The 27,912-nt window shown below is 39.5% G+C and overlaps 2 protein-coding genes across 2 annotated transcripts; one reads left to right on the top strand and one right to left on the bottom strand.

The window, feature by feature from the left end:
• Nucleotides 1-3,145: 3,145 nt before the first annotated feature.
• Nucleotides 3,146-6,003, bottom strand: vgll3 (vestigial-like family member 3). Its single transcript, XM_072685134.1, has 4 exons — nucleotides 5,713-6,003; nucleotides 4,709-5,033; nucleotides 3,934-4,437; nucleotides 3,146-3,731 (listed from the first exon to the last, which is right to left on the bottom strand). Exons 1-4 carry the CDS (start codon nucleotides 5,842-5,844, stop codon nucleotides 3,691-3,693), a joined length of 1,002 nt encoding a protein of 333 aa, XP_072541235.1. The 5' UTR covers nucleotides 5,845-6,003; the 3' UTR covers nucleotides 3,146-3,690.
• A 9,609-nt stretch (nucleotides 6,004-15,612) lies between these two features.
• On the top strand, nucleotides 15,613-26,935 carry chmp2ba (charged multivesicular body protein 2Ba). The gene is made up of 6 exons (XM_072685133.1): nucleotides 15,613-15,714; nucleotides 20,045-20,136; nucleotides 22,810-23,004; nucleotides 24,249-24,351; nucleotides 24,470-24,576; nucleotides 24,966-26,935. Exons 1-6 carry the CDS (start codon nucleotides 15,681-15,683, stop codon nucleotides 25,077-25,079), a joined length of 645 nt encoding a protein of 214 aa, XP_072541234.1. The 5' UTR covers nucleotides 15,613-15,680; the 3' UTR covers nucleotides 25,080-26,935.
• The last annotated feature ends 977 nt before the right edge of the window (nucleotides 26,936-27,912 follow it).

The raw sequence follows: 27,912 nt of genomic DNA, 5'->3' as shown, positions 1-27,912 counted from the left end.
TGTAGCCTGTGCCGCATAGCTGACGTTAATAGTTTAATATACATCTAATACAGTTTTAGTGCCCCTGTCAGTCACAGGCCTTTAGAATCATTCTAACTACACCCCTGGGGCCCCTGATCCCAAGCACAAGGCCAAAGCAACACAGATGTGGTTAAACAACAAAAAGGTCAATGTTCTACAGTGGTCGAGTCAAAGTCTAGATCTTAAAAACTGAGAATTTGTGGCACTATTTGACAGTTTGCAGCATCCACCCAACCTGGAGCATAATCTGGAGCAAATCTGACAGGAGGAATGAGCGGAAATCATTTACCCCAACAGACTGCTGTCGGTTTGCTGCATTTGCAGCAAAAGATGATTCTTAGAAGAAGTCTTTGTCTAAGCTGTAGTTGCGTAAGCTGCTGCCAAACAATTGCCTGGCTGGGTCACTTTGTGTAAGTGTCATTTGCAATTCTGGAAGTTTGCAAAAGGGTTGAATACTTTTGTAATGCACTGTATATTTTTAAAATGGTAAACGTACTGAAAATGGAAATATTGGTTTTAATGTAAGTTAATATAGTGAGATATTAATATAGAATTTCTAACTGATTCTACTTGGGAATTCGTCATGAACTGTTTAAACAATGAAATCAGATTAAAATATGATATGATATATGGTATTGTGATGTGAGCACACTTTGAAAAAACACTTTTGCAAAAAAGTTCAAAAAAGCAAATAGAAGTTTAGTAAATTTGTCCATTTCCATTTTTATTTTATTTTTATTATGTTGAATGTACCTAGCCATCATATTTTATAAACCCAACATATTTAGCACATAATGCCTGTAAACAGTCACTGTTGAATCCACTTTGAAAGCACATATGTATAAAGATTTGAAGTGGTTGCATCCTGTTGCATATCTCTCACATTAAAGCTTTGGACCACTCTAACTGTTAAGGACATTTGTGCATGTTGATTGAAGCCTGCCACCAGCTAATAGTTTGTTCCAGATGTATAAGTGAAATTACTAATGCATCCAGACTTTTGATGCACAAGCACTGCTATGGCCACATGGTGAGCGCAGCAGTGCCCCACTCAGAAGCTCTGCTTAATTTGCAATCAGTATTGATCTGCCATCTTAAGTCCCCTGTTCATAGAGCACAACAAGTGGGTCATGCATTGTCAGAGAGTACACCATGTACAGGATCATGCATTTTCTGCTGTTTATTTCTCTCTTGTGTAGAGTGGTTAGATGTAGATGGCAGGTCCTTACAGTCCTCATTTATCTTGTGCTGTGTCTCTGTTAGGGCCACTTGAGGAGCTCTCCTGCTGCTTTGGATCACAAGCTTTCTGCTCTCAGCATCTCAAGACTTATATAATCGAGAGTAGCAATTAGCAAAGCATCAGTGTTGTGTATCATTCTAATCTGAGTGGTCATGTTCATCCACTAGAGCACAATTATGTCCATTATTCAAGATGTGTAATTTTTTCCAATGATCAACATACTAGGATTATTTAATGCTCATAACAGACAATTGAGCATGAAGAGCTTTGGAGAAACAATGAGTAGTGCAGTGACGGACACAGGCTAAAGCTTCTAATGTAGACCATAGATCATAACAGGCTCCTTTAACATTGAAACACTCGTATTATTCATAAAACAGTCACACCATAGACACCCGTTTCTAGAACTCTTTCAGTGTTTCAGTTTTATAGGTTCTGTTTAAATGATCAGCATCAGTCTTGTTGGCCTGAACATCTGAACTGAAAATAGTCTCTCTCTTTAATCAGCCAGAGGATATGTTTATTTGGTGGTGGAACAAACTTCCCCTGGGTGTCCGAACAGCAGTCGCTTGCAGTCTTCACACGCAGACTTAAAACCCACCACTTCCAAGAGTACATGCAAGGGCAAAGTGCTGTGTATGTTGAGTATTGTGGTCTCCATACTACTTTTTAGTAGTATCTAAGCATAGAGGTATCTTTTGGATGATCTCCAATACAAACTAGCTAAGGATATTTTCTGAGTAAACAGTGAAGCACTTTGGTAAGTCGCTTTGGATAAGAGCGTCTGCTAAATGCCTTAAATGTAAATATAAATTTACAGAAATTTACAGAATAGCATTATTTCTGCTTGAGCCAATACACAACAGAATCAGTCATGCCAAAGAATGTTAGGGGTCAGTCCTGACACCTGGTCAGAAAGCTCACCCCCAATGATGCATTCTGCTAACCAGACCTTCCTCTTTCCCAACACATCCAGAACTGACCCAACAGCTGTCTTTTGGGCTGAAAATAATACAGCTTCTGGCACCAGGCTCCCATCAAAATATTTAAAGCTGGAGTTCTCCGAAATAATGTCCAATTTCACACCAGAGCACATATTGTGCGCTCTTTGCATTCTTAGGCTGAATTTGGGTCTTTCCTCCGAACAGCAGATCTCCACATTCCTCTGGTTTATCTAAGTCTACATTAGGACATATTTGTGGTGGATGTGTAGAGTGTGTTAAAATGGACATTTGCTTGCTGCCGTTTGAATTCGGAGGTCTTAGCTAAACAGGAAACACATTCCAAGTTTGACATTTAAGGCCATATACATTATCATGTCTCTGCATATGCCAAAGTTTGAGGATCGTCTTAATGTTTGTGGCTTTGTGAAAAACATGAGGTTGTCCTGATGCATTTGAATGGAATGACATTATTCCTTCTGGGATTCGCAGTGGCCTCAGTGTTTCCCAAAATTGGTCAAAACTCGGTCAGGCTTTGTCCACAGAGAAACACTTTTCAACAGAGTCATCTCTGAATTATGACCCCTAATTTGACCATGATTTATTCGCTTGTATATTGCTGCCTTCATTTTAAGATCATTTTGCAAAGTTAGCATAATGTGAACGATATATCTATGAGCCAATAGTGACAAACACTGACACTGACACTGAATTACATGCATGGACAGTAAATTCAGTTAAAATAGCATCTTTGCCAAAAGAACTTATCAATTTATTTTAGAACTGAAAACATTGACATTTTTATCCAACAGGCAAAATAATGTAACCAAACATTGAACACTTTGGTAGAAACAATTTGCACAAATTACTTTAAGAATTCACAAGTCTGTAAATCACAAGACTATAAACAAAATATATTAAAGTAAATAAACACTTCTATTTGAACAAGTCTGCTACTCAAACATTCACACTTTCAAAGCCACATGAGTACAGAACTGCCCTTCATCGTACCCACACAGGCAGTTCTTTCAACAGAACCAGTGGTAAGTACTTTTTTGAACATCAACCACCAAATAGGAAAAGTTCAACAAGGTTTTACAAAAAAAGTAGGAAAATATACCTCTCAGATTCGGATATATTTAAGGGGCGTCCTCCACTGCAGTTCCTCTCTGAGAGCTCTTTAATAGTCCAGGTGGTAGAGCACTCCAGCTGAATGCATTAATGATTCTTTCTCCGTGAGCACACACCAGACACACTGACTCAAAACAGGATGGTTTGCTTTTATAGAAAGGCTGCTTTCCTCCAAATTTATTATTATGCTTGTCTCACGGAGGGAGACAAAGTTTCCTTTCCTGAGTTGCTTCCCAGGGAATGTAAAAGCCTTCCAGGGAGAGATTCCACAGTGGGACCATGGGCCATCTCACATTGTTCATGTCAGTGCCACTCTGCTCCAAGGTTGCGTGTCACCAGGAGATATTTTAGAATGTTTCAGAACCAGACGCTGGCCTTTGCTTTGTCCTGTTCCAATGCTGTGGGAGACAGAATATGACATTTTATTAGAACATGGATACATATTCATGATACTCTTTGAATTGAGTAAATAGGACACTGTGATTATGGGGATAAACTATGTTTGGTTTTGATAGATCAGAGTCTTACAATCACTCACAAAACAGCTACGATCTAAAGTGAGGATTAAAGTAAATGCAGAATAGCTGCTCCTCCTCTTACCTGTGTCATAGATATCCACAGAGCCATGGAATGACGCTGGCCAGCTGGATGCTGCAGAGGCGCTGTGCTCCAGCTCTGTCTTAACTCCCTCTGTGCTTGATGAAGGGCTGCAGGATGGCCTCATGCCAGGCAGCAGAAGGGGACTAAAGCGGGGGTCCAGGGCTGTTCCATGGGTGTGATGGAGCATCGGATGGGCATGAGGGTGGGGGTGAGGGTGGCGTGGATGCATATGAGGGTACATCTCATGGACGTGAGGGTATCCGGCTGCACCCTGGCTGCCCAGGCCGTAGGGCCAGGAGTCAGTGAGGGCTGATGGAGGGGGCAGCCCAGGCTGAGTCAGGCTATGGCCACTCCAAATGCCAGAGTCTGCTGTGTGAAAGGCGGTTGTGGGGAAGTCAGTGTGAACAGAAGAGATGCAGGGGCTGGTGGTCTGAGAAGGGTAACTGCTGCTCCACAGTGAGGAGGACAAAGAGCCACACTGACCATCTGAAGGAGAGCCTCCATCTGAAAACCACAAGCAATTAGTGAGTCACTGAACTGTGCAGTAGTACGCGTCAGATACTACAGACCATCTTAAGAGCCAAAGAGCCTGTATGTATGCCCACCCTTTAGTTCCTCAAAACTACATCACTTTCATATTAGTTACCAAATCTACCAAACCAAATCTATCTAAGTCTTAAAATGAATAGCTGAACAATTAGCCTTGAAGTGCTTGCATGCGTAATGTGAGCTTTCAATGAAGTTGGATAATAAGGTTCTTGTAGACTTCTCTTACCTTTCCATGGTTCTCCAGGTGTGTGCCTGTTGCTCTTGGTGTCGTTAGTAAAGGCACTAGGTTGACTCAGGGCGCGAGAGAAGTGCTCATCCACCACATCCCCGATGTCCCCTCGGAAATACGTAAAGAGTACACACCGGGCGCTCAGGTATTCAGCCTCAGCCGGCTGTGTCTCTTTACACCTCGCCTCCTCAACACCAGTCGGCCCCTCTTCTCTCTGCAGCTCGGACTCAGCCCTGGACTTCTCAGCCTGTTTACTCTGGCCACAGTGCGCAGGCATGTCCATAGAGCCTTGCATCTTACTGTAGGCAGCACTGAACTTTTTCTGCAGACGGAAACCAAAAACACAGAGAGTAATTAAGAGGTTATTAAGAATTGCGTTGCCTACACATTCAGTTTCTGCTGCTGGACTAAAATAGATCCCTGCATATTTGAGGATCCTCTTTGAATCACTGGCACACTGCCCGCACTTGGCACAGGAATGGTATGCTGCCCACACTTCGTAACAGTGGTGTGATGCCGCTCCACTGAGCCCAAATTCTTAGTGCTGCTATAATGGCTTGAGGTAGGTATTTTATGTGAGAGAGAGTGCAGGGACACAGCTGTCATTCATTGCTTGGAATTTCAGACTGAAGTGTTTGGATTCTTGAGCTGGTAATAGCCTACATGATCAAGCAGCTATTAATGCTTTTTGAGGAACCCGTAATCTGTTCTAATCGCATTCTCTACACAGGCCACATCCTGACTGATTTCTCTTGCATTACATTTACACATTCCTAAAAATCAAAAGCAAAATGCCATCTATTAAAACTCATTTCATGAATAGCTTCTACCACTACCAACTTCCTAAAGGTATAAGGAACCTAATCAAACCGTATCCACTGTCTATTTCTATTTGTAGCCTAATCCACACAGTAAATCACAGATTAGGAAAGTAACACTACTTATTCTCAACTTTTTAGGTGCCATGTACGTTTCTCAAGAGGGTCTCAAAAGGGACCTACCTGCTGCTGCTGGTGATGGTGGTGGTGGTGATAGTACGCTGCTTTATAAGCTGCTGCTGCTGCCACCGATGTCGCTGGCAAATAGTGATGAGCTCCATAGTTCTGATGATACATAACATCCAAACAACTCATGGCAGAGGGCTGTAATGTGGAGGGCTCTTCGAAAAGGGCTGCTCTGGGCTCCTCAGCGAGGGTTAACGGCTAACGGCACCATTCCCCTCCTTATAAAGCCGAGCGTTGACAAAAGCACTGCAGTGTATAAAAGGAGAGATTAGCATAAAAAACGTGTCCCATCGAGACCCTGTGCATCAAAATAAAGGAGCGACTGCGGAGTGAGTCCCTCTAAAGACGCTGCAAAGTTCCAGGAGCTCCCTGATTGGCTGGAAGTTTAGGTGGCGGCGCGCTGATTGGTCGAAGCTGAAACTAAAATTCTCACACACCCATTTCAGGTCTGTGCTGTGCCGATCTCTCAGAATTAAACGAGAATTTTGGTGTTTTTTTTTTTAATTACAGGAAATAAGTCTAATTTCTGCCACTAACTGTAATCTCTGAATGGTTATTTCCCCTGGTTTAGCAGTAGACTGCAAAGTTGGCCATGAGAAAAGACACTGAATTGCAGGCTGAGTGTAAATGCGCTCATTACTTGGGAGTATAAAGCTTCATTATTATATTTATTTATTTATTTATTTATTTTTTTTTTAAGTTCGTGACATCTATTGAACTTTTAGCCACTTTAGGGCTCAGTATCAATAAATTATTATGTGTCCTCTTACACGAATGATGAATCTGTGTCAGACATGTGCTGCCCCCTACTGTTTAAGTTATGTATTTTAGTTGAGGTAATATGAGTGGATGTTGGATTCTTGTTGGATCAAATCATTTAAACCTTAAAAGATCATTTGTAGATAGTTTAGTTTGACAAGAGGATAAAAGCACATATGACTCCTGTCATGTCTTGACCTCACTATTGCGTGTACATGTCTTTCTGTGTACACGATAATAAAACCATGTGATGAAGGAAATAGTCACTTGTTTTTGTACACTGGCAAATATTTTTTAAACTACTTTTTACAACAAAATTGCAGTCTGTCAGCAGTTACATTAGATACACTAAATGTATATGTCCCTAATGAATGCATTCAGCTAAAAAGTTGCACCCATTGCTGACACAGATGTGCAAATGCACATACACAAATTGTCCAGTTCCTGTATAGAAGTGCTGACTAATACCAGGTGAAGGCTAGAGTGGCATAAAGCCCCCAGCATTGAGCTGTGAAGTTTTGGAACTGTGTTCTCTGCAATGATGGTGCTCCATTTGGCATGAGTTGGGAAGTTAGAGGATAAGATAGGGTGGTGGTAATCCAACATCCTGACCTCACTAACGCTCTTGTCACTGAATGCAATCAAATCCTCAGAAGTGCTCCATAATCTAGTAGAAAGCCTTCCATGCCTTCCTCTTTTTTCGTTTTAATACACTTGATTTTGAAAGACACAATCAATGAGCAGGTGTCCCAATACCTTTGTCCATATAGTGTATACAGCACCCGCTTAAATTGATTAATTTACCTTATCTGATCTTCCTGGTCAGGGTAATGGTGGGTCCAGAGCATACCTGGTATCTTTGGGTGCAAGGCAGAAAGACATATACAGGGCACCAATCCATCACAGGGTACCACACACAACTATTCACTCACACTTAGAGAGATTTAACATAGCATTGCACATCACTACCATGGGTGTTTTTGAGAGGTGGGAAGAAGATACAATGCCTACATTTTCTTAAAAGATCATTTCTAATTTCCTTAAAATATCTTAAGGAAAGGTTCTCTCTTAGTACTGCTTTTTATACCATTATAAAAAAACAACAACAAAAAAACCATCTCCAAAACACATTATATTAATCTTAAAACAACTATTTTGTCTGTGAAACTGACATTTGAGGATGTATTTTATATGTATTTAAAAAATATATATTTTAAAATTTCGCACAGTGTGAAACTAGATATGTCAGTGATATGACAGAGTGTGAATAGAGTTTATGATGTTTGTTTTCCCTAGCTAGGTAAAATCCAGCTGTTTGAGCAGTTAGATGTTGCTCATCTGCTGTGGTGTTTATTACAAATGGTTTATGCACTTTAATGACAGTGATCACAGATGGAGATGTGAATAATTTAGCTGTGTTGTGATTCTGAGTATGTAGAAGATCTGGGGCACAGCGACTGGATGGGGACTAATAGATCACGCACACACATCCTCACTCACACACACACCAGTGAGGATGGCACATGCTGACCCTGTAGGCTAATAACTGAGAATCTCACTACAGAGGCACTGTCTCCCATTACCCGTCTCTTCACTCTTTCACAGCTTATTGCAATCATCTTTATAAAGGGAGTCTCACAAGGAGAGCAGGGGAAATCAGGGAGTTTTTTTTTAGGAGTGTTATATTTTTTCTTTCTTTCTGGCCCAACTACCCACAAAGGAGTTTTCAGAGACTAAACACAACCACTGGAATGGTATGCTTTAATTATACTTCACTGGCACAGACATACCACAGCGCCGCATGTAGATGTACAATTTTACTCTGACACAAAAGAAAGCTCAAGACTAAATAGCTGGATTTGACTGTATATTTTCAATCATGTGCTTATGGGTAGTTTGACAATTGAACAGATATATGTATTAAGACATTCCACAGTGTAGCTGGCTCATATTTTACCCTAACAGAAGCTTACAGGTGTGCCGCAGTCAGACAGGTTGATGTATTATGTCGTCTAAATGCCATCACATCGGCTTAGACCTTAGAGCTAGAAAAGGCGCCTGTGGAATGAGGCTTGTTTTTGTAGAACAGGCAGTGACATTAAACCCCAATTAAATACAAATTAGTGCTTCTGCCTTTGTTAGCAATGAACTTTCATGACAAAGAGCAGAGCGTTGGCATTTCTGTTTCAGTAAAATGATGTATTGTCATTTTGTATACATCTAGACAGCATTATTTACATTTACATTTTTGGCATTTCGGCTGATGCTCTTGTCCAGAGTGACTTACATTTGAATCGTGTTACATAGGTAAGCCAATGTAGTGTAAATGTAGGAGTCATGCCCAAGGACTTTTATTGGTGTGGTGTGGTGTGCTTGCCAGGCCTGGTGTGCACTGAACCCCAGTCTGCCACAGGGAGGGCAATGTTGTTGCAGTGTGGTTACCTGCTATGCTAAACCAGTCTTTAGATTTTTAGTATTAGCTTTAAGCTTCTCTGTCTCGAATTGGGAAAGTATATTATCTAACAATACTATCCTTCCACTTGCAATAGGAAGAATGCTGCATCAATGCTTGTATTAATCTGCAATTTCCCACATTCACCACCTAGTTTATTTTATTGCAGATTAATGAGTTTAGTTTTCTTTTCCCCTACTAATACTACATTCACTTACTTTTAAAACATTATTCAGATGTGAATTGCTCTGGATTCAAATACTCTAATCAGCCATGATGAATACCACTGTCATGCCACCATATATGTATTATGATAAGATACAATAATCTTCATCTACAGTGGCATCTTTTAAGAGGTGGGATATGTGGTAAGGTGGTAAGGTGATAAGGCGATGTGTTAAAAGCAGGAAAAATGCTTTTTAATGTGGCAAAAACATCAGGCAGGTCTTGTTGGGTTTCAGGTGTGCTGTGGCCAGTACCTGCCATAAGTGGTCCAAGAAAAGACAGCCGGTGAACTGGCAACAGGGTCATGTGTGCACAAGACTCATTGATGCGATTCATGGCAACCCCGTCTCACAAATTATAAGACCTTAAAGATCTGCTGTAAATGTTCTGTACCACAGAATGCCTTTAGAGGTCTTGTGAAGTTCATGCCTAGAATGGCCAGATCTGTTGTGAAGGTGCAAGGGTCACCCACAACATATTAGGCACTAGGTACTAATGTTATGGCTGATTGGTCTATAAATAAATGAAAAGATTAAATTTGCAATATTTATTTTTATTAACTAGTAATATGTGTTTATTGAGAGGGGGTTCAACGAAAGATGGAGTATGAAGAGACTGAGAGGCGTATCCATTATTTATTTATTTATTTTTGTTCAGATTTTCTTTAATGCATTTACAGTCTCACCCTTGTATCATTTTCATCACAACATGGTTTGTTAATCATGCATTTAAGGACAAAAAAAATTAAACAAGAAAGTATATATATATTATTATAGTCTTAAAAAGTGGAATTGTTGCAAAAATGAGAAGACAGCAGTTGTAGTGACGTGAGTGTGTTGTGATATCTGATGATATTTTCAGTCTTGGTTCTAGCTGAGTGCTGAGCTCTCTCTCTCTCTCTCTCTCTCTCTCTCTCTCTCTCTCTCTCTCTCTCTCCCCCCTCCAGATGGTTGGGTAGAAGTGCAGCCTCCAGGAGAGGAGCGCTAAACTGTTTATCCTCCACCTTGCCTTCACACTTACTCGAGCCTTTCTTTAGTCTGTCAGAAGAAAACAAATGATAGTATGTGGATTTATGTAAACACAGGAATGCTAAAACTGAGACAATAAAGATTACCTTGCTTTTGTGATTTTATCATGCAAACAGCTGAGTTGTCTCAAGGGCTAATTAGGAGAAGCGCATGATTTACACACCTGCATGATCCTGTGGCAAAAGGACTAATTATGCATGTTTTTGTAAGCTTTCAGCTCATTGCTTCACACATTTTAATTAGTCCTAATTAGAGCCATAACATTTGACACCAGACATGTTAAACACCAGAGGTCCCCAACCCAGAACTCCCTTCCCAAACACTTTGGGCCCACCTGACCCAACTTATTACAGTCTTCAGATGTTCTCAATTGGCTGAATTGGTTGGAATTAAAACCTGCAGGAAGTTAGATCTCCAGGAGAAGGATTAGAGACCCCTACTCAGTGGCCTCACCAACTCCCCCAAGCCACCCCACCCCACCCCTAGTGGAGTGTGTACTTGTGTTATCAGAAAGACGTTAGTGAATTAAAGTTTTTATAAACAGTAATTCTGTAATACACATTGAAAAAGGGGTTCTTCAAGGTTTCTTTCCTGTATAGAACTTCATATGTGTATATGGTTCTTTAAGTAACAGTTTGTGGTATTTAGCAATTTTATTGTTCTACTGTTATAGGACTCTTTTTTTCTTAGGGTAAATGTTATATGGAGCAAACAATGCATCTACTTTATATAAATCCTGTCTGGGCCTAAATTGTATTCTTGGCTCTCTATTCAGATTCTGTGTTCAAAGTCTAATAGTTATTTACTTGTTTTCAATTGTGAAGTATGATTTACCAAACCAGTGATTTCTGAGGTGGGGTGAGGTGGGTGGGTTCTGGAGAAGCATCACATGACACAATTATTTTTAAAAATTCAGCATACTGTCTGGGTGATCATGGAAAATTGTGCTCTTTAAGAAGTGCAATTTAGCATGGGTGCAAGAAGAGAAATCGCATATTTTGCAGTAAGAAGCAATCTTCTGCTTATTCAGCTGTGAAACTAGTGGCTGGGTACAAAGTGTCAAGTGTCGACTCAAAGAATATCATATCTCGGTAAGGATTAAAATCCCATTTCCATGACAAACCCATGGAAACATGCAGTTAACACGACAATCAACGAGCATGTCCTCACTCACACGTCTTCTTCATATACTTAATTGTCCTACTGTTTCACCAATTACACCATCATACCAACACTGTCTTCTAAATGTGAGTTTTAATTGCATGTGTGATTCTTAAAAAGAAGCTCATTTCAGTTGGTGTGACCAACATGGAGTGAGTCCAGACACCAAAGCTCCTCATGTTAATTGTTCATCTCCGTTTCTTCCCATTTAAATGAATTTACTGCTATATCAGGACTATCTTGAGCACTGGGCCCATGCATGAACAGCAGATAATTAGGCACTCCTGTTTTCTGTAAATGTCATCAATTTGAAAATGTGAAGATAATGGAGGGGGCTGAAAGAGTGCATCCGTCTCCAATAAATGAGCTGCTTGGGGTTCAAAGACCCCATAGGTAGAGATAGTGAAACTCATCTGTTCTTTTGCATACCAAAGAAAACATTATTTGAGGTCAAACAAAGACCTCTCAGCTGGAAGGAAATATTAATTGCAAATGCTTTTGAACATATTTCAGCACACTCTGTGTCTTTAGTGCATTCATAAATTTATTCTGTTGCTGAATAGTTTTATTATCTGATCTGCAAATTTGCTTTTTTAATTAAGCAGTGGTTCTACATGTGTTCAGTACTGAATAGGCATTTGTCTATTGTTTTCTAGGAAATCTAGGAATTGTCTTAGACTGAGGCAGATTATCTTTTGAGGGTATGTTTATGATAAAAGAGATAAAGACATGGCCTGCTGTTTCTGCTAATGCAGCATTAAAAATACATTTTCCTGGGCTTTGGCTTGTTGTCTTGCTGTAATTACGTGGTGTGTATTTAGGGCACGTACTGGTTACAAGCAGGGTGCTCAGACACTAGCTAAGTCTGTCTGGAATTCGCCCAGTGTCCCTCTCTGAAGGACTTCTCCTCCCTGTGCCCTTCTAACTTTAATGATTCTAATTCCCCATGCAAATACTATTCATTTGCTTCAGTTGAATAATTCTGGCTTCTGTTTAACCCTGAGGCTGTGCTTACCGAGGTACAGGGGAAGACCTGGCAATTACACATTTGTAACATACTTTAGTCTACTACCTCACCTCACCTGCGCCACGCTGCCAGTCGTGGAAGAGCGAGGGCAAACGTTGCCTTTGGATGGTGCGGTGTCATTGAACCAGCTACATAATGTAACCAAGGCGTTTTATTAATTCACTGTGACGACGTATGTTATCCATGTGTGAAAATATTTGAACATGACTGATTAATTACTGGGTCATTAATGATGCAGCAGGCAATGTGACCATCTTTCATGTGTGTGTGTATGCGTGTGTGTCTGTGCACAACTGCTCAACTCAACAGGGGTGATAATCTCTCATTACCCACAGTCCCTGGGTGCTCTTATGTGGTAGGGTACGGGACGCTCCTGAGCCGTATTCCTCCCAGGGGCAGATGGAGGGAAGTCGCACGAAATATTAGCTCCCTGTCTCTGCTCCAGGGCGCTCAAGCACAACACATTTATCACTGCAAAGATGTGGCCACTAAATCAGCATGATAGAACCCAGATTCCTCTGTCCCTTTTTGCATGATGTCAAGTCATGTCATTATATACAGAGGTCATAAAAGAGAATGGATTATTTTGTCTCCAGAAAGATATACAATAACATCATAAAACAATGTATTTATATTATATATGTATATATGTGGGTGTTGGTATTCATAACTTATCAGCCCTTTATCACAGCCACTGTTGGATGGATGTGTCTGGTAGGTGGACTGTTCTTAAGCCAACTGATCTGCCATAACATTAAAACCACATTTATTGTCACATTAAATTAACACAGGTGTAAATGTGAGTAAACATAAACATGCACAGTGCACAGTAGTAAATACACAATATATACAAAATAAAAATACATAATATATACACTATACATACTTTAACATACACTATGCATACATTGTTGCACTATTTAAATTGTTCAGATGTTTACATTGCTATTTACATATAGACATTGGATAAGATGTGAATTCAATGTAGTGTGAGTCTTTGGTGTGTTCAGTGTGACTGAGCTGTTGGTCACAGTTCCAGTAAGTGTGCAGAGTGTGTTTATATGGGGTGGAGGTTCGATAAAACCGCTAAGATGACTTTGTGACGGACTGGACTGATACACTGTATTACTGGCTGTTCAGCACCCTGATGGCCTGGGGGTAGAAGCTGTCTCCGAAACCAGCTGGTTCTGGTCTTTTTGCTTCTGTACCTCCTGCCGCTGGACAGCTGTAAGAACAGGCCATGGCTTGGGTGGGTGGAGTCCTTAATAATCCTTCTGGACTTCTTCAGACAGTAGCTGATGTATAAATCCAGAAGGCATGGGACCTGTACGCTGGTGATGTCCTAGGCTGTGCACACCACCCTCTGCAGAGCTTTCCCCCTCCTGTCACCAAAACAGCTCTGACCCATCATGGCATGGACTCCACTAGACCTAGACAAGACAATAGTACCAGACCCTTTATGTCCTGTGAATTGTGAGGTGAGCCCTCCATTGATTGCATTAATGAACCTGGGGCACCTATAACCCTTTTACAGGTTCACCGGTCCTTTCCTTGGTCCACTTTTGGTAGGTACTGACCACTGTGTGCAAGCAAAACAGCACAAGACCTGTCAAATTGGAGATGCCCTGACCCAGTCATCTAGCTGTTGCAACATGGCTTTTGGAATACTCTTGGCAACATGGCTCAGGAATACTTATGCTTACCCATTTTCCCTGCTTCCAACACATCAACTTAAGGAACTAACGGTTCACTTACTGCCCAATATCAATATCCTACCCATGACAGTTGCCATTGTAACGAGATCAGTGTTTCACATTTTATTGTTTTGGCTGATTAGTGCACACTGCATCAGGAAACACTTAATATAGTGATCTATGTATATATAAAACATAAACCAATCAGATTCTCCTGACTAAATAGTGAAGATGTATAATATGTATACACATAAATATATTGTATATACAAATATATATTTACATTTACATTTGTGTAAATATATATGTAAATGTGTGGCAATGTGTGGCAATCTGATGCAAAACTAATACTATTATTTTAAAGATGAAACGTTACATTATGACCACCCACCTCTTACTACGTGTAGTAGTGTAGAAAGGAGTAATTCCGTTCCCCAATAATATGGTTCTGTAACAGGATCAGTACAGAGATCTAATTTCACAGCTGAAACATCTTATTTGACTGTCTGACTGCATAGTTAGCACATTAACACTGAACGTCTGTTAGCCTTGGGCAATAACATGAACAGAGAAAGAGAGATAAATGCTTGAAACGTGCCTCTGTGGGAATTCTCACACATTCTCTCCAATATGTGATGTAGATTTTTAATATACTTTGAAGACACCCTCAATGGCAAATGAAATTGTAGTTTTGTCTCATTATTGCGTAGAATTGGTGTGTGTGCTTGGGGCAAGACTGATCACCAGTGGGCTTATTATCATTATGAGAACATTTAGTGCCGGTCCCTGTTGCCAGCCTTGCTGATTATACGAAAACATCTCCCTAATAACCTTAACAGGAATAATGCCCCAGGATGGTCAATTTCCTCCTCAGAGAGTGGCTGTAAACTGCTGGAGGCATTACACGCGCTATCCCTCCCAAAGTCACCCTGTGCAGCTCCTCTCATCTCCTTGACTCCATGCTTTTGCTCTGCTTCAGTAATCCCCTGCCCTCTTTCTCTGGGCCTGAATTTCCCATTTAACCACAAGGGGAAATCTCAGTGACGGAGCTTGTGCTTCAAATGGAGGCGCTGCCAAAGCCTCTACTTCATAATAGCCAAATTGATGCCAAGCACTGCCAGGCTGGTCATTTGCATTTAAACATTTACATTCCTGTATATTGCAGGAAAGCATTACATGGTAATCTGGTATGGGAAATAAGACCTTAATGTAGAACATTATAAATCATGTCAGGTTAGAAATAACAGTCTGACATATTCTGTTGTTTTCTTTCTTTTATTTTTTTCCTTTTTTAGCATTATTATTTTATTTTATTTTATTCTTTTTCGATCATTTTCTTTCATTTTCTGCTCTTTTCTTTTCCACTCTACTCTATTGAATAAAGCACAGAAAAGCAGCACAACCCACTGATTATTCAGAAACACCGCAGCGCCCTCTGGAGGACTTTTTTCTTGAACACCAGGAGGACTCCGCGGTGACGTCAGAGCCCCACTGACTCAGTTCAGTCATGTGCGGAAAGTCAGTCCGATAACAAACAAGGAAATCAGGAGTTTAGGTCAGCCGGGCTCACCGCACCGTGTATTACAGTTTCTTTAGTTGTAGATATTCTCCGGGTCGACATGGCGTCTCTGTTTAAGAAGAAGACTGCTGACGGTAAGTTTGATACTTTTTGCAGGTTAATTCGTACTTTGTCCATGCGCTTCAGCTCGGTGGCGAAACTTAAGCCTTTCCCACTCAGACCTGCTCTGTGGGCTCGTTCAGAGCACCTGGAAAAACCCGTTTCAGTGACTTGTTAGTTAACGTCAGCAGATTTTCATTAGGATTTCTGTGACTGAATCAGTTAAAGCCATTTTTAAAATATGATTTTAATATGAATATTATCTTAGAGCATCAGTGTATATCGTTTTACGAAGTAATAAAGTTAAAAATCTAATTTGCTGCCTGGGGCTGCTCGAAAACTACTCAGTCGATAGCCAGTTGAGTCCAGTTTGTGCTTATCATAGTTTGATGTTTGAAATTCCTCAGTGTCTGAGGTTTTCTAACCCCATTTATTTATTTATTTTATTTATTTATTTATTTATTTATTTATTTAGTCAGTCAATAAGTTAGAAATCTATACTGGAGTCAAATAAACAGTAAAATTATAATACCTGCTAGATAGTCTGTCAGTGTGCCAGAGTTTAAACTCAGGTGTCAGTAATCCTCTCTCTCTCTCTCTCTCTCTCTCTCTCTCTCTCTCTTTCTCTCTCTCTCTCTCTCTCTCTCTCTCTTTCTCTCTCTCTCTCTCTCTCTCTCTCTCTCTCTCTGTCTGTGTGAGTGTGTGTGTGTGTGTGTTTGCATAGAGTAACGCATGAGCTGTGAGCATTTTTTAAAATGTTATAAACACCTGCGAGTGCTGTAATACTGTAGTTATAAGCTAGCAATAAGCCACGAATAAGCCAACTTGTTGATGTCCTGGCTCTGTTAACAGTCATTAGGTAAATCAATGGGTGATTGGTGCTGATCCAGTCAAAGCACTGGTGGATATGGACTAAGTGCTAAAGTCATGGTCGGTCGGTCGCTCTCGTGCATGGTTAATATGTCTATTGTAAGTGCCTTTGATTTCACCAGGGGTGTTAAATTAACGTTACTTCATTTTTTTTTTTAAACCAGACCATTTGACCAGACTGTATTCAAAGCTCTGTTCTTTTATATTTTAGAGATATTTGTTAAAACATTGTTCACTATTGCACACCATTCAAACCCAGTGACTTTCTCCCATCCAAACAGCCTACAACACCCACATTTATAATTCATGCCTGCCACTGAACCAGCTTCCTATTGACTGTACTGTATATCCTTCTAGTCGTCAGATATGCACATCTAGACTGAATGGTTACACCAGTATTATATGTGTCTTTAACATTCCCAAATGAATTGGATATAAATAATGGTGCTTCAGCCCACCGTCATTTATTTCTAATAAACATTTGCATTTCAGGTTATAAGATCATTAGTTGATAATGATAAAAAAAATCTAATTGTATATTAATATAAATTAATATAAAAAAACTCATCAAATAAAAGAAAAGATCAAATAAACACAGTGTAATCCAGTTGTTACTTACTTATGTTGGCTGTAGTCTTTTCTCATTGCTGTTTCATCCTGTACGACTGTTTGCCATCGGTTTTGCCATCGGTTTTGTCTCAGGTCCAGGTGGCAGGGGCAGCGTAGTATCAGCGTACCGTAGCATCCTCTAGATTACTTTGAGATGGCAGGGTTGGTTTAGACTTGTGTGGACGATAACCCTCCCTCTACTACGTTTCGGAATACGTCACCTTTTACGTAACGACTGAAAGTTCTTTTACCATTTTTGGGTGATGGGTTAAGAAGAAACTTTTAAAGACACAGTCTTTATTTTAGATAAAGTTTATTTACGTTATATAGGAATTTTAGAGTTTTTTTTTTATATTTGCTCTTCACACAAACTCCTTATAGTTTCTTTTATTCACCTTTTGACACATTTTTTAAAACTTTTTTTTACTATTTTTACTATTACCTTTCTTCTTCTTTTATTGTGTATGTTCTATTTTTTTTGAGTATTCTACTTTTTTAAGTATTACGTTTGTTTCTTTTTTTCTTTTTTTTTTGTCAGAGACAATTTTTTTTTTAATATTGGGAATTTTTCCCCAGGCACTTTGCCTTTTCTCTATCGTTTTCTGTTTTGGTCCACTGACAAAATAAAGGTTATCTGCTCAGGCTGAGATACTTCTAACATGATATGATTGACATTCATGAGAACAGTGTGTATCTGAATGCAGTCTAGGAGACCGTAACATCCCTGTGGGCAACAGAGCTACATTTTCTGGTAGTCTACGCGGCTGTGCATGAAATATATGATATGAGTGTGGGCGAAGGTTAACTTGTAGATCATCAGATGTATTAAAATGTTTGTCTGCTTTGCCCCCCAGACGAACCCACCATGTATTTCATTCAAGACTCCCTTTTTTCTCCCTTATCTCATAAAAACGCTCGAGTGTTTCACTCAAGGCAATGTAGAGACCCAGTAATCACTTTTTTTATGTGCATGGGGGGTCTGATGGACCCAAGTGAATTGACTGCAACAATGAGATTGTTAAGCTCTTTGCCCATGGATGTAATGCTGCTGTGATTACTTTAATTCTAATGGTACTGTTTGACAATTTTATATAAGATGAGCAGTTTTGTCTTTAAAGTTGGATATGGGTTTGAGGTGTTTAACTCTACAAAAGCCTGGTTTGGATCAGTGTGACACTGCATGTGATAAGGATTCTCCCTCAGAGACTGTGAAGCAGAGACTGGAGTGCCTCAAAGAGCCAGTATGAACTGGTCAATGTAGTATAGTGGTGGGTTTATAATTTGTGTCAGTTTTAAGCAGCTGAAGTTGTCCTTTCACAAATAGTGTTATCCTATGTGGTGATATTTAGCCCAATAAAGAAGTACACCTAATATTTGCATGGCACATTACACTGAGATATAATAAAACGGCCCTACGATACAATATTAATATAATACTTAAGTATGATTATACTGTGATATTTAAAGATGTTTGACATGCAAAAAGACATACAGTAATACCCTGATCAGCCATAACAATAATAACTCTTAACTAAATAATAACTCTTGTTAAGGGGTGAGATACACATATTATTGAGCAAGTGAACAGTCATTTTGTAAAGTTGATGTGTTGGAAGAATATTAGTGAGTGAGGGCCACATTGTAATGACTGGACAACTCAGTCAGAGCATCTCCAAAACAGCAGGTCTTGTGGAGTGTTCCCGATATGCAGTGGTTGGTATCTATTAAAAGTGGTCCAAGGAAGGACAATTGGTGAACTGAAGAAGGGGTCATGGGCACCCATTGTACATTGACGTGCATAGTCAATGTGAAGTGAAGGCTTGCCCATCTGGTCTGATCTTTTTTTTCTGTAAAATGAAATTTTAAAAGAATCTGAAATAGCAGTTAGAGCTGCAGCAGTTAATTAACATTACCAAAAACATCAATAATAAAAAAACATGGTTTTGATAACGTTTTCATGTTTTTTTACTTCAAACGCCTAATTTTAATATTACTTAAAAAAGGTTTGCTTAGCTTGATGGGTAACTGCTAAATACACTGTTTAACTGTAGGACTAAGATAAAAAGGCTTCTTATTTGCTTTTAAGCTCTTTTCAGTTTTAGTTTAGTAAATAAAAAAATCTCCATTGCCTACATATTGAAAATTGGATTTCCTATTGAAAATTTCTTTAGATGTTTGACCTCCCAACTATAGATTTTAGACGGGTTTTTAAAAGAATTGCATTCATTGCATTTGGCTGACATTCTGATCCAGAGCAACCTCCTTTTAACTGTGTTACACAGGTAGGCAAATATGCTGTTGTATATGTATTGCAAATATGCTGGTTGTAGTCTGTCATGGGAAGACAGTGTTGGTGAGCACTGTGGTACACCAACCCACAGGAGAAGGTTGTTTGGCAAATATGATAGGGTGAAGAACAGATCAGTCATCATTTTAATATGATATTAAATAACATTTTTTTCTGGTCCAGATTAACCGGTTTATAAAATCAAAATGGACCAACTAAGGACCAGTACCAACTGGCCTTTATTTTGTGTCCGTATTTTAAGTCCAATACCAGTGGTCCAAACCTACTTGGAAAAAAAGTGTTCTTCTGTAACATTAGCATTTTGGACATATGTCAGTTTCCTGAGGGCGGTGACAATACACCTTTTTGCTCTACTATACTGGTTTGAAAAGTATATCTACTGGAATAGTTTTCTGTTCTAGGAAAAAGGTTCTGCTGCCATATTGTTGCATAAGTTGTACAGAATTGGCTTAGTGGCCCACATATTGGCCTGTGCTTGTATTAGGGTTTCAGCTCAATGAACTGTGCCCAGCTTTTCCAGACAGCTTTATTACATGTTTTTTTTTTTTATTGAATTTTTTCATCCTGTTCTGTCACAGATATCATCAAAGAGCAGACCAAAGAGCTGAGAGGCACCCAGAGACAAATCACCAGAGACCGGGCTGCTCTGGAGAAGCAGGAGAAGCAAATGGTAAGTGGAGCAGAAAACACCCATGTTTGTAAGTAAAGACTCACTTCACCTGCCTACACTCGCCTTTTCCTTCAACTGTACAGAGCATCTGTTTGGCATCTCATTAAAGCCAGGTCCGGTGTAGATGTTGTTTATTGCCTCGAACGCAAGGAAAATGAAGTCTCTTGTAAGCAGGTAGATTAGATAGTCTAATTAGCTCTAAGAGGAAGGATGTGCTTAGTATAACACCTGAGGGATGAGGAGGGAGAGAGAGAGAGTATCCTTGCAAGCTCTCTATATCATGAGCCTGGGAGTAGTCGGCCACCCCCTCCACTCCCACACATACACACTCTTGCCCGCTTTTAATCATAAATGAAGAAATTTGTGTCTCTTTGGTTTTTAAGTAAACATAGAAATCTGAATATAATTGCCTCCCAGGAGGCTCTTTTTTCCTTACGGGTAATTTTTACTCTAATTAAGCAAGTGCTTTGCTTTGTTGTACGACTAAGAAAATGACCTGATTTCAAATTTTGCAGAAATGTAGCATTTTATGCTTTCATTTTCATTGTCCGTTCCGTCCATGTAGCCCATGGTTTTGTTCCAGAGTTCACAAGGAGCTGACATATAACTAGATTGCAGTCTTAATCTACATTAATTAGGGTCTCTTTGTGGCCTGTTCTGTGGATTGTCAAGGACTGTGGAATTTTGATGAACTAGTTTAATTCTAGGATAAGCTGATACAATGCCTGCAGTGCTCCACAGCCTACTTTACCATCCTTTATGATGGTGAATCCACTGTCAGTCTGCGGACAGTAGGGAATGCTGCATCAATCTGTCATTTTTACACCAGCGCTTGGAATCTAACCACTGTGCAGCGACTAACGCAGCAATAAAGCATTTCTAATAAGCTGTGCATGTTCCCCTGCTCCCGTTTCCCGCTACCAAACAATATTAATAACCATGATGGCATGATCTGATGTTCATCAACGAGTTTTCAACTCTGAAATGCCCTCTTTTAGTCACTTTTGTGGTTTTGACAGAAAGAGAGTCAGAAGACCCATGAGTCATCTGGCGTAATGGGACCAGAGGACATTTTTTATGGTTAAGTAGGACAGTGCCATGTGCTTCTGTCAATGCTGTGACTGTGTGCATATGTGTATGTCATAAATAGTGAGGGGGGTGGTGGTAATGTGAGGGTTCTGCTTGTTACCTTAAAGTTTTGACCTCCTTCTTGCGGTAATATGCAGTGATACTTTTAAAAAGAAACATTTGCACTTGTAATGACACTGGTAACTTACACTATATGTCCAAATGGTATAGGGGGACTGAGGTCAACATCCTGACACTCTTGTTGCTGAATGCAATCAAATACTCACAGCAATGCTTAAATAGAAAGACTAGTATTGTTTGATTTCAGAAGAAACAATAAATGAGCAGGTGTCCCAATACTTTTGTCCATATATTGCACGTAGCGTTCTTGGATGGATTTAATTCCTTTAACTCAAGCAGACAGCCACCATGGATCTATTCGCCGCATTATTTGGTTGTATGTTTTTTTCAGGACAGATTGAATGTAACATCAAATTTAGAATGAATGCAAAATAATATCTTCTCTTTGCCGTATTTCTGTGTTTATCTCTGTAGCATGAACTACTGCGAGTAACTGGTATAATTTAAATGCAAATCTCAATATGTGCTTGAGGATATATTTGGTGAATGACTGTACTAACTAATTTTGTGAAGATGTTGTGTGTTCATTCCGGCAGAAATTTTAAAAGCAGATCGTTTATGAGCAGTTTTGCTCATTTATTTAGAAGCCCATATGTATAGCCTGTTAGAGAGACACAAATGCAGCTAGTTCCCAGCTGCTGCAATGCTGATGGGCTTTCCTAGCTTCCAGTAAACTGATGATATTGTAGTGTCCCAGGGGAGAACAGTGCATACTCACCATCAACACTCTGCAAATACAGCATTTGTCTGATGCACTTAGTCCCAGGAGCCCGGGTGGGCTGTTTTCATTCACTTATTAAAGTAAAGAGACACAGACCTGTGGGTCTAAACAAGCAAATGGGTGTCAGTTTCTATAGTTTCCTTTTTAGAAATGATATTAAGTTGTTGTTCTATGGATTAAGAATAAGCTAAACAAAATACACACCTAAATCTTCATTTATTAATTTAAAACAATTACAGAAAAGCTACATAAACACAATAAGAAATTATATAGTAAAATGTCAAGGTTAGACCTCACTGAAACATTGGAGCTAAAATTGTAATCCTTGTTTAAAGTGAGTGCCCCACTTTCTCCTTTAGATACATTATTTTTTATTTCATAGATAAAATAAGTTATATTGTGTTCTAAAGCACATCAGTATTTGTAGACTGGTGACAGTCTCAGTACAGTGGTTTTAGCTATGTTAACCTAGCATCTCCTGTTCTGAACTAAAGAAGCAAACTTCAAATACCAACCATGTCTTGATTGATCAGCTGCACTGGAGTAAATGATAAATCATGTCAGTTTGCTTTCTCATCAAACATGTCCTTTAATAATCACTTATCATTTAAGTGTATGTAAATAGCATATCATATTGACCACTCCTGCTCTATGCATCTAAAAGGTGTCTCATGTAAAAGAGGCATTTCAGCCAGCCATGTCTAAGAGCAGTCTTCAGTAACGATGTGCTTATTCTGCAACAGGAAATGGAAATCAAGAAAATGGCCAAGTCTGGAAACAGAGAGGCTTGTAAGATCCTTGCTAAGCAGCTGGTCCAGTTGAGGAAGCAGAAGAACCGGACCTATGCTGTGAGTTCCAAGGTCACCTCCATGTCTACACAGACCAAGGTCATGAACTCTCAGATGAAGATGGCAGGAGCTATGTCTACGACAGCAAAGGTGAGAAATTGCACTTTTTTAGTTTCAGAAAGATGTCTCTAAGACTGTGCTTCTGCAGCTTGCTAAGCCTGTGTAGCTGGGCTAACTATAGAAGGGCTGCACAAGCAGAAGCTTTCATGGAGCAGACACTGCACTTCAAAAGAATGCTTAAGCAGGGCTAATTAGCATGTTGTGAAGTGGCTTCTTAAGTGCACTGGCTTTAAAACTGTTTTTCATTTTTCATGTACCCCAGAGAAAGCCTGTTAAAAAGGATTCTCTCTTTGTCTGGATTTTCACTATTGTCCTCATTACCACTTATTTAAAGATCTACTGTGATATCTAAAATTGAATCTGAAATTTGACCCATATTAAGCCCCTATAGATCCTAAATCCAATTTGATAAATTAGCATATTATTTTTTCACAAATTATTCAATCAGTATTCACATGGGGTAGTTTTGGAATAAGAAGTAGGCTGTTGGTAATAGAAAAGGTGATGATTTTGCTCATACTCAATCTCACATGATTGTTGTATTTGAAATGAATATTGAATTAATTGTATATAATGATGGAGCCTGAGGCAGGATTGCTATCCATAACCATAAACATCATTTTTTTTATCTTGAGATGCATGCTAAATAGGGAAGTAAGATGTCTAATGCCACATTTACCCCTAAACTATAAATAAGCCATAACTATGAGTAAAGAATATCTAAATTAATTCAGTTTGTTGCAGCGTGTTCACAGTGTGTTGTTTTTCTAACTAGTTTTCACTTAAAGTAGGCCACATTTACACACATGCACACACAAAGGTTCACTGTGTCTCTGTATGGCACAGTGTCTTTACTGTATCAGAAAAGAAGCTATTAATATTTCTTCATCTGACTGTCAGTATATCCAGGGAGTTGTCATAGTGTCGTAGGGAAGACTTTGTGGTGGAGACGGTGGCACTGACACGGTCTATAATGAGGCTGTTACAGAGACGATTTGTGTAAATAATTCTCTGTAATCTAATGTGACTTTTCCTGTTTTGTCTGTCACACTGCTGGAAACCCAGAGGGCCTTTAAAAAGCCTGCTCTCAGCTCGACCTATTTTATTATGTGTCGTGCTTTCTGCTTACTTACACCTAGATTTATGTTGAGCTACATTCAAAATGTATTCATCCACGGTGGATTCTGCCGGTGTTGTTTAATCACACTGTCAAATAATGCCCTATTTTTTCTCTGTGAACCTGATTCATGGCCTGGACTGGTTCTGTCTTTCAGACTATGCAGGCTGTCAATAAAAAAATGGATCCTAAGAAGACTTTGCAGACGATGCAGGACTTCCAGAAGGAGAACTTGAAAATGGAGATGACTGAAGACATGAGTGAGTACATATTAGTTCATCTAGTTTCCTGTAATTCACTCTTGATTTAGATAGAATGAACTAGCATGTAGATAAGTGTCAAACTGAGTAATTCAATACATTGTTCTTATACCCTCAGTCAACGAGACCCTGGATGAAATATTTGATGAATCAGGCGACGAAGAGGAATGTCAGGACATTGTGAACCAGGTGCTGGATGAGATTGGCATTGAAATCTCTGGAAAGGTGAGAAACTTGCTCACTTCTTCACTGTCTTTCTGTCTTCAACCTGTCCATATGGAGAACACAGCCTAGCTGAATTTTATATGGAGCAGTTAGTTCAGGCAGATGAGTGGCCTTTGGCTTGACCTTGGGTTTGTTGCCCACCCTCTTGTCGTGTATATTTGAGTTGTGTATTTAACTCAAACAGATGTGTGATGTGGTCCCTTGGGCCTAAACATGTACTTCATATTACCGTGCTCCAGTTTCAGAGCTAGGATGCTAGTTCTATGAAGTAAGTAGTGATTATGTATTCTTAAAGGGTTTAGACCGAAGGGCAGAGACAAGCCTCTGCAGTTATTGACAGCTGTTAAACTGTTTTAACTCTGCTGAATGGTTTTAATGATTTTGTGCAGATGGTAAAAGCCCCTTCAGCTGGAAAGAACCTCCCGAGCGCATCCAAGGCCAAGACAGCCACCATTTCAGATGAGGACATTGAGAGGCAGCTGAAGGCTCTGGGAGTGGACTAATCCTCTCTGAACTCCTGGAACCACCAAGGGCTTCCGCTGCAGCACACGCTGCCTTTACTGTGTGGGGGTAGGGAGGACCATGGGCATAGCTAATAAATGAATGACATAGAAATGTAATTATGTTGGGGTTTAGAAGACAACACAAGCTGTACATATTTTGTCTGCCCTAGCAAGACCCTGTATCTCCAAAAATTGTCATTTTGATTGTGAGATCATGTGAGATTTCATCCCATGTAGTTTTTGAACCTCTGTCTAATGGTTCATTTGTCAGGAAACAGACGCACAATGTCCTTACACCTGTGTCATGCTAAAAATAAAATGCATATTGCCGCTGTCTGATGGAAAATATGTATCTCCAAAATGGTAACTTTTACAAGAGAGCATTTCTATTGGTCTGTTCATCCAGATTTTTTACAGAGTGTACAGGTAGTTACAAGGCTAAAAGGGTAGAGAAAACTAAAAACGGACAAAAATGGAAATGCCTGTTTTTCATTGGACAGCTGCGGTATGGTATATGATTAGATATATGATTTTGATGGAGATGCATGGTTTTGAGAGAATAGCAATTAATTAATTAAGATAATATTAAGTGCAAGTGAAGGAATGTTCTTAAAGTCAGAGAATAAGATATACGAGGACTGTCAATCAAACAGTCTCCAGGACTAGATAGTCTTTCTTATTCTGTATCACTGTTTTAAATGTATTTGGCCTTGCAGTGGGGGCCGTGCAGTGAACGGTCAATCTCCTCTAAGAATAAATTGTAAACGGAGGACAGTTTAAGGCTTCAATCTAATGCTCTGGCAGCATAGCATAATCCTTTAATATACTACAAGTACGCAATGCAAACTTCTGGTAAAGTGTTTGTAAGAAACCACTTGCATTGTTTGCATGGGTTTTCAATGGGTGACAGGGCTGTCTAATACTTTCCCAAATGTACTTCATTAACTATTGCTCATATTCCCAATTATTCTTTATCTCTCTGTAGATTCTGTATCCTGAATATTGGAAATTAGGTAAAGCTAATGCTTTTCCTCACATTGAGATGAATGAGTTGGTAAGGCCTTGGTAAGCATCTGTCTTCTCGTAAGATAATCTTGATTTTTTGGAGTGGCATTATGATGAAGCGGTCTCCACCTTTCAGTTATGACATAATGACTGTTCAGCAGATTTGCAAGATTGGTGATTAATTTTATTAATTAACAAACCAATTGAAATTGTAATCTAGACCTTGTATATCTGCACATGATGGCCAACGATGTACAAGTTGTCCTGTCAGCAGTACTAGCTCAATAGCTCTAATGGACTGAGGACACACAGGTGTTTGAGAGACAAGAAACCCTCGTGTCAGCTCTGGTTAATTATGTAGCCTAGTATTTACTGAACAATGTGTTTCAGGTGTCATTACTCCAGCCTTATCCACACACATGCACACTAATTATGGTAAAGATCTGTTACTGGGCTGAAAATTTCCCTGTGCTGGTCAAGTTGAATTGGGTACTTGCAGTGAAGAGAGTGAAGCTCTAAACTTGGCCAGTGCAAGGCAGGAAATCAGTGTTACTGGTGTGCTTCTCATTCAGATAGGGTGAATTCTTTATTAAGTCAAGTGCAGTTATGTTTGAATCATGGTGTTTCCATTGAATTGTTCTACTTGAATTAAACGATGCAAAACAGTAACCTCATTAAATTCTGGTGTAGGTAATGCCAGTTGAGACGAGAGGAGCAATACTTCGCCTTTTTTTTTTTTTTTTTTTTTTTTTAATTAATCATTGTGTGATTCATAACATGTTTTAATTTAAGGTTTTGCTGTTTTCCTCTAACTTATACATTATATATGTGAATGTACAGTTTTATGGGTTCTTCTGGGTTTTTTATGAATAAAAAATTCTTCATATCGTGTGGTGTGTTCCATGCCTAATGCAGGTTTGGGTAAAGTTACAGATGATTTTGGATCCTGTATGCCATACCTCAGAGTGTGAACAACTGCTAGATTCACTAGCTTGCCATTTTAGATGGCAGTGAATTACTGTTCATTTTAAATGAGAAGCAAACATAATTTTGACCTGAGGTCTTAATTAATTTTTGGTGAGTAACCTTGGCTAAATTAATTTCCAGGGTGTTCATTAATTTAAAAATAGTAATGGTTTGTGGAAGCAGAACAGAGCCTAATCATTTATCAGGGCTCCGAGTGGCTCGGTGGACTAAGTATGCTGACTAGTCTGTGCTGCTTGCCATCGGCAGCTGGAGACTTAGAGAGTACAATTGGCCCTGCTTTCTCTGTAGGTGGGTTAATGCTGCTCTCTCTCCACACCACTCCTAGTGTGATGTTGGCCAGCACGGGCATCTGTTTGCTGATCTGGGGGCCTGGCGCTTTCCTCAGAGCGTGTTGACTGCCCAGTCCTGATCAGAGTCCTTCAGATGCAGTTTTTAAAAGAGGCAGTGGCTGACTGCACATGTATTGGAAGAAGCATGTGTTTATTTACCTTGCGTGAGCATTGCAGGTCATTGGGGAAGAGTCTGACTTGGGCAGTGACTTGGGCAATCGACCATTTAAATTGGGATCTTTGATCCCCTTCACATGTTAATTTTCAAAACTCTTGATTGATTTTTTCTTGTATTTTTTTCTTTAATTAGCATTTCTATAGCTATATGTTCCAGCATTGTCTCATGTACCAATGTAAATTACATTTTATGCTGGTAGGAAGCTGGTGATGGTGTAGACAGTAAACCGATATCTGCTTGGGGAAGTTACAGAGTACAGGTGAGAGGCTCTAATGTATTCTTACACTCAGGACTAGAGCATTGTAATAAATATTCCACAATAAAAACCCAGAGG

This window comes from Salminus brasiliensis, chromosome 8 (assembly GCF_030463535.1).
Source record: "Salminus brasiliensis chromosome 8, fSalBra1.hap2, whole genome shotgun sequence".
Lineage (NCBI taxonomy): Eukaryota > Metazoa > Chordata > Actinopteri > Characiformes > Bryconidae > Salminus > Salminus brasiliensis.
This window is presented reverse-complemented; position numbering and strand designations above follow the sequence as displayed.

Coding starts and splice junctions, on each gene's coding strand:
- vgll3 (XM_072685134.1), bottom strand. CDS start 5,844: ATGAGTTGTTTGGATGTTATGTATCATCAGAACTATGGAGCTCATCAC. Junction 4,438..4,708: donor ACCTGGAGAACCATGGAAAG/GTAAGAGAAGTC, acceptor TGTGGTTTTCAG/ATGGAGGCTCTCCTTCAGAT. Junction 3,732..3,933: donor TGTGGATATCTATGACACAG/GTAAGAGGAGGA, acceptor TGTCTCCCACAG/CATTGGAACAGGACAAAGCA.
- chmp2ba (XM_072685133.1), top strand. CDS start 15,681: ATGGCGTCTCTGTTTAAGAAGAAGACTGCTGACG. Junction 20,137..22,809: donor AGAAGCAGGAGAAGCAAATG/GTAAGTGGAGCA, acceptor ATTCTGCAACAG/GAAATGGAAATCAAGAAAAT. Junction 23,005..24,248: donor CTATGTCTACGACAGCAAAG/GTGAGAAATTGC, acceptor TCTGTCTTTCAG/ACTATGCAGGCTGTCAATAA.